The sequence below is a fragment of the Myotis myotis genome, unplaced genomic scaffold, assembly GCF_014108235.1.
Source record: "Myotis myotis isolate mMyoMyo1 unplaced genomic scaffold, mMyoMyo1.p scaffold_m19_p_10, whole genome shotgun sequence".
Classification (NCBI taxonomy): Eukaryota; Metazoa; Chordata; class Mammalia; order Chiroptera; family Vespertilionidae; genus Myotis; species Myotis myotis.
In genome coordinates this window covers 43,135,249-43,142,576 of record NW_023416314.1, presented here as the reverse complement: position 1 = coordinate 43,142,576, position 7,328 = coordinate 43,135,249, and the positions used below count along the sequence as shown (strand labels likewise).

Below are 7,328 nucleotides of genomic sequence, written 5' to 3'. Positions count from 1 at the left end.
CTATTGGCCTGGCAAGTTCTGTTTTCCTAACTGTCTTTCCACATTAAATTTAATGTCTCAGAGGAAGTTCCCAGGACATCAGCACCACTTCCCCAGCCCTCCCAGCCTCTCTTGGGCTTCTGATTCCTCATATTCCTGCTTAATATTTTTATAATCTCTTCACAGACAAGCTCAAAGACATTAGGCCCCACTAGTAGCTGTTATATTCAAATTATGGATTAGTCCCAGGCTTTACAGCTCTAAGCAGCCCTCCCTCAACCTACTTAAAAATGCACACCGTATGTAGTGGTTTGAGTTTTGAAAGAAAGGGATTGCTTGGGAGCTAAAGGTAAAATCTGATAAATAGCCAGTTGCCATACTCCTTATTAACAAAAGGATTTCGTTCTTATTGCAAGCTTGGCACCTCATATAACATCTCACAGGGTCTGGGGGGAACACATTAGTTCTCTGGGGCTTAGGATGTGGGCTCAGATCAGAGATTCAAAAAGAGGAAGGGTAATATGATGAATACTAGAGGCCCGGTGCACAAAATTTGGGCACTTGTGGGGGGGGGGTGTCCCTCAGCCCGGCCTGTGCCCTCTCGCAGTCTGGGACCCCTCGGGGGATGACCACCTGCTGTCTTAGGCCTGCTCCCCAGGGTATTGGGCCTAAGCTGGCAATCAGACATCTCTCTGTCAGCCTCGCAGCCCTCGGGGGATGTCCACTTGCCAGCGGGGAGCAGACCTAAGCTGCAGTCGAACATCCTTAGTGCTGCTGAGGAGGCAGGAGAGGCTCCCACCACCACCGCTGTACTGGCAGCCATCAGCCTGGCTTGTGGCTGAACAGTTTCCTCATGTGGGAGCTCACTGACCACCAGCAGGCAGCTCCTGCATTGAGCGTCTGCCCCCTGGTGGTCAGTGTGTGTCATAGTGACCAGTCATTTCCAGTCTTTCTGCTTTTAGGGTCAGTTTGCGTATTACCCTTTGACTATATAGGATACACAGGTGGGGGCCAGCTGATTTGCCCTGAATGGTGTCCCGGATCAGGGTGAGGGTCCCGCTTGGGTGCCTGGCCAGCCTTGGTGAGGGGCTGATGGCTGTTTTCAGGCTACCCACACCCCCTTTAGGGTGGGGGTCCGCACTGGGGTGCCTGGCCAGTCTGGGTGAGGGGCTGAGGGCTGTTTTCAGGAGGGCCAAGCCTGCAACTGAAGCTCCCAGTCTCTTCTTTTTTTTCTTTTTTTTATTCTGGGATTTATTTACCTTCTATAATTGAAATTTTCTTGCGGCTCCAGCTCCGAGGCCAGCTGGCTGAAAGCAGGTATCTGGGTTTGTTTAGCTTCTATAATTGAAACTATTGCTTTCAGAGCTCAGAGCGTGCCGTGGCAGACGGGGAACCTTGGCTTCCTTCATCACTGGAGCAAGCAAGCCTCCTGTTTGCTTCAGCTCCATGGCTGCCAGCCGCCATCTTTGTTGGCAGTTAATTTGCATATCACCCTGATTAGCCAATGGGAAGCATAGCGGAGGTATGGTTAATTACCATGTCTGTCTATTATTAAATAGGATGGGATTGTGGGAGGCACACATCCTATCCTGTCCATGTGCACGCCACATAAAAACACTGCATGTGTTCAGCCCTCCACTCCCCTTCAACTCTCAACATGTTTTGTAGATTAAATGTAGACCTCACCAAAAATTACTCTACTGTATATCTCTGCATTTACCACCAGACCCCAAATCATGCTGTTCTCTTTTTTTTTTTTTTTTAATATATTTTATTGCCCTAACCGGTTTGGCTCAGTGGATAGAGCATCAGCCTGTGGACTCAAGGGTCCCAGGTTCGATTCTGGTCAAGGGCATGTACCTTGGTTGCGGACACATCCCCAGTAGGCGGTGTGCAGGAGGCAGCTGATGGATGTTTCTCTCTCATCGATGTTTCTAACTCTCTGTCCCTCTCCCCCTCCTCTGTAAAAAATCAATAATATATATATTTTTTAATATATTAATATATAATAATATATATATTTTAATATATTTTATTGCGCAGAAGTTGGTTTTCGGCCTGGGCGAGTCTATTTTGAAGAAGTGGCGTTAGAAGAAGTGGGGGTTGCTGGTCAGTCCGGTGACAGGAGACGCAGCGCAGGCGGGCCGTGGGATAAGCAGCACGGGGGAGGTGGGCGCGATTCATGCACCAGTTGAGTGAGCCAGGCAGTCTGCAGTCTCATTGTGCAGTGGTTAGTGCTAGTCGCCTCCGCAAATCCTAAGCAGGTGACAAAAGCACCTACTCGAAGCATAAAGTTACCTGTATTTTTCCAACCAGCTGCAAATCCTACAGGTATTTTTGTCATCAATTTAAGAATTATAATTATTTTGTGTTGGTGGCTTTATTATTATAAAATGAAACGTTTTTTTACGTGGCCTGTTTGACATGGCTACAAAGAAGAAGCAAAGAAAAACAGAAGACAAAAACGGTGAATTTACAGTTGAATGGACAGAGACTTTCGTGTTTATTCAAAACTTAAATGGCCTTCCGACCTTTCTTATTTGGCAGGAAAAGTTGGCGCATAATAAGGAATCAAATTTGGAGAGACACTTTACAAATAAAGACGTGCCATTTAGTACTAAATATACTGTCGATGATGTAAGGAAGAAAGCCGTTGAGGAACTTCAGAAGAGTCAAGAAAAATCAAGTTCTGTATTTAATTACTGGATGCAATCTTCCAACAATGTTAATATTGCAAGTTTTGTGGTTAGTCAAGCGATTGCTAAGAGAGGAAAACCATATACAGATAGCGAATACATAAAAAGTTGTTTTATAAATGCATATGAAGAGCTATTTCGGGATTTTAAGAACAAAGCAGATATTCTAAAAAAAATTAAAGAGTTACCATTGCCTGCTAAAACAGTGAAAGATAGAACAGTCAAAATGTCTTCAAATATACCCAACCAGCAAGTCGAAGATCTTAAATTGGTTTCAGCGTTATCAATAGCAGTTGACAAGTCTTGTGACATAAATGATACAGTGCAAATTTCACTTTTTGTACGATTTATTTCATCTATAGGTCCTAAAGAAGAACTTTTAGGATTATTGCCACTCAAAGGTCAAACACGTGGAGAGGATATAACAAATGCTGTAATTGAGTGCATTGAAAAGCATCATATTCCACTCGATAAAATTGTCTCAGTTTCAACAGATGGGTCGAAAAATATGATTAGCGTAAGAAACGGGTTTGTTGCTATTTTGAAAGAAAAAATTAATCACAACATATTTACTTACCATTGCATCATTCATCAAGAAGCGCTTTGTGCGCAGACATTTCCAGAAGAAATTTGCAAAGTTATGGAATTGGTGATTAAGATTATCAACTCCATTAGAGTTAAAGCTCTTAATCATCGCCAATTTAAAGAATTATTATTATTTTAATTTTTTTAAATATATTTTATTGATTTTTTTACAGAAAGGAAGGGAGAGAGATAGAGAGTTAAAAACATTGATGAGAGAGAAACATTGATCAGGTGTCTCCTGCACACTCCCCACTGGGGATGTGCCCGAAACCAAGGTGCATGCCCTTGACTGGAATCAAACTTGGGACCCTTGAGTCCGCAAGTCAATGCTCTATCCACTGAGCCAAACCGGTTAGGGCTAAAGAATTTTTAGTTGAAATGGAGAGTGAGTACGCACATCTTCTGCTGCATAACAAGGTACGTTGGTTATCAAGAGGAAACGTTTCGAAACGTTTCGCTTCCTTATTAACAGAAATTAAAGCATTTCTCCTTGAGAAGGGTGTTCACTATCCAGAACTAACGAACGATCAGTGGATCCAAAAATTTTATTTCATGATGGATGTTATGTCTCATCTAAATCAGCTTAATCTTAAGCTACAGGGGAAAGAAAACTCAGTTTGTTTTTTTGATGTTAGAAGAAGTTATTTCATTCGAAAACAAATTATCTCTTTTTGCTCAAGATTTTGAAAGAGAAACTTTGATTCACTTTCCAAGCCTGTTGAAACATCGCCAAAAAAATAATTCTGATATTGACATTTGTTATTTCAAAACAACACTTTTAAATATGAGGGAAGCTTTTCTCAACAGGTTTCAGGAATTCAGAAACAGCAAAGCGACGTTGGCCTTTGTTAAAAAAACCTCTCAATGCTACTGTAACAGAATTAAATTTTTCTCCCTTTAATATTGACATTGGCAACTTTGAAATGCAATTGCTGGATTTAAAAAACAAAGAACTGTGGAGCTCGAAATTTAAACGTCTTTGCGCTGATATAGAAATGTTGGAGGAAAACAGATGTGAACTTAGTTCACAGCACAAGTGGTCTGCTTTGAAAAACCTGGAGAAGGTAGATATGTTGATTTTTAACTCCTGGAATAGTATTCCTGAGTCATATAATCAACTGAAAAAACTAGCGTTTGCTGTTCTTTCCATATTCGGGTCTACATATTTATATGAACAATCATTTTCAAGCATGAACCTTATCAAGAATAAATTGAGAAGTCGTCTTATTGATGAGAACCTGGAATCGCGCCTAAAATAAAAACAACATAGAAACCTGACTTACCCAAACTTTCCAAGGAGATGCAAGGCCATTGTTCACATTAGTGTTTGTCAGTCATTGTCATGATTTAATTTTATGGATATTGTAAGGTAAATTGTAAGGAAGTTAAATTTATCAATAAATAATAAGGTCATTAAGTATGATATCAAGATTAATTCAAAGTACCTATAGTTTAACTAAGACTTAAAACTTTAAGTAAAGTTTATTAAGTTAATTTTAGGGAACGTTGTGGAGTGAAAGAAGATGTAGTGTCGAGGATTGAGAAGGCTATGTTAAGATGGTTTGGACATATAGAGAAGATGAACGAAAGGAGATAGACGAAACAAGTATACAAGACCAGTGTGGATGGGAGAGTTGGAAGGGGTCGACCTCAGTGAACGTACCTCAATCAGATTGAGGACGTTTTTAGCAAAGGCCAGCTTAGGAGTAGCCCAACTAAGTTAATAACAATGTACCTACCTATATAGTTTAAGTTTAAAAAATTTGGCTCTCAAATTTCAATCACTGTACTGTTGATATTTGGCTCTGTTGACATTAATGAGTTTGCCGACCACTGTCCTAAGCTATCCATGGGCACGCCACATAAACACACTGCAAGTGTGGAGCCCTCCCCTCCCCTTCAATTGTCAGAAAATTTGTAGATCAAATATACCAAAAATAACTCTGCTGTATATCTCCGCATTTACCACCAGACCCCAAATCATCCTGTTCTCTTTTATCCACTGAGAATGGAAAGTGGGACAAATACTTGGAAAAAAAAAAAAAACCTGGCTGTTTATTATGGCAAAATATACATTGAACCTAAAGACCAGTAAATCTGCGTATACTACTTCCTCAAGAGCAAGAAATTTTCTGTTTCAGAAGACTGGATTGGGATCCCACCAAGGCCTGCATGAACATTCACGCAGATTCAACTCCCCGCCCTTTCACTCGGAAAGGGGAAGAAGAACAGACTTGTCTTCTGTCCTGGGGACTGCCCTAGTCTGTCAGCCCACTGGAAAGAGTGAGGCCAAAAGGGAGAAAACAATTGAAAACAAAAGTATTCCTCCCGAGTGTGTGTGTGTGTGTGTGTGTGTGTGTGTGTGTGTGTGTGTGTGTTTGTGTGTGTGTGTTTGAGCAGTCTTGACAGTGATGATAAGGGCCTCAACAATGTTGTATCTGAACATTCAGGTCTTGTCTTCCTTGTAACTAGAGACTTCATCCTGAATTGGAGGACTGGGATTCCAGTAACTGGAAAGTCCTGGAGTTGATTTGTCAATAATTGAAGAGTATTGCAAGTAAGTAATAGCCCCAGGCATCATAGCAATGGAACAAAAGGAAGGCAGAGGTCACACACACACACACACACACACACACACACACTATAATATCCACCTTGCAATCCCTTGTTACATCAAAGATAATCCAAAGTGAGGAATTTAGACATCCCCGTGGCCATGCAGAGATGAGAACAGATAATAATTGACAAGAGAGCCCATTCAGTTAATTAATTAATTAATTTTAACTTTTACTTCTTTGGGGACAGATTTGGGAATAAAAATTCCAAAAGACAAGGGGATGGTGGGAATATCCATTGTAGAAATCTTGCCCCTGCTATCTCTTTGGAGGAGAACTGGCTTTTCTCTTGTTCCTGCAAACTTGCACCTCACTGAAAAAGTCAGGCTGAAATAGGTAACAAAACACTGTTAAGAAATCCCACAATTGTTCTTTTTACACTTACATCATTTTTGTGAATAATAACATTTTTTCATTAAAAATTTTTAATGTTGACTTTGTCCCTTGGCCTTCACAAGCCTATTGTCCATGCCCATGGGGTATACATATCTGTTCTTTAGCTAACACCCTTACCTTCTTTATCCAGTCACCCCTCACCCACCTCTCCTCAGGTACCAGCCAGTCTGTTACTTGTTTCTGGTTCCATTTTGTTCATCAGATTATTTTGTTCATGAGATTTCACAATTCTTTCATCAAGTTGTTTTTATTTCTTAAATCAAAGCAAGAATAATAAAGTTGAAAGAAAACTAATATATATTCTTAAAATCATTTATTTCAGTCACAGTGAGGCAAATAAAAATGAATCAACACCAGACATGATGACTAATTATGTGCTAACCATGAAATAAATTATTGAAAATATTCCTTGGTTTAATTTTCACAATAATACATCAGGTAAATTTCATATAATTTCACAAATGTGAAACTAAGTATGTATAATCCAGATTACTTGATCAAGGCTAATATGCAGTAACACCAGACTTATAATAAAATTTTCAGTCATACACACACATTCATACACAGTCTTGTTTATCACTGGCAGAGCTGGAGGACTCTAGACAGCAGCACAGAGATATCTGGGATCTGAAACATGAGACTTTGGAAGCGGTGGTGGTGGGTGGCATTGGGCAGTGGGCAGCAGGCTGCTGCTGCAGCAGGGAAACGGTGGGAGGCGGCAGGAGGCTGCAGGAGGCAGTGATGGCAGAGGGAGGATGTGGAAGGTAGTGGGAGGCGGCGGCTGCAGGCGGTGGTGGGCAGTGGGCTGCAGGCGGTGGCAGGAAACGGCAGGAGGCGGCGGGAGGCCACAGGAGGCAGTGGTGGGAGGCAGCAGGAGGCAGGAGGGAGCCAAGGTGGCAGAGGTGGGAGCAAAGCCCTCTTCTTGCAGGAATCTTCCTGCAGTGGGCCTCTAGTCCTATATAATAAAAGCATAATATGCAAATCGACTGAGTGGCAGAACACCCAGTCACTATGATGCACACTGACCACCAAGGGGCAGAAGCTCAAAGTAGGAGCT

At 41.5% G+C, this 7,328-nt stretch overlaps 1 protein-coding gene across 1 annotated transcript; it reads left to right on the top strand.

The window, feature by feature from the left end:
- Window positions 1–2,901: 2,901 nt before the first annotated feature.
- LOC118664746 (protein ZBED8-like) lies at window positions 2,902–3,384 on the top strand (the record flags this gene model as incomplete). Its single annotated transcript, XM_036325216.1, has 1 exon — window positions 2,902–3,384. A coding segment is annotated over exon 1 (483 nt), but the record flags the coding sequence as incomplete, so codon positions are not given.
- Window positions 3,385–7,328: the final 3,944 nt, after the last annotated feature.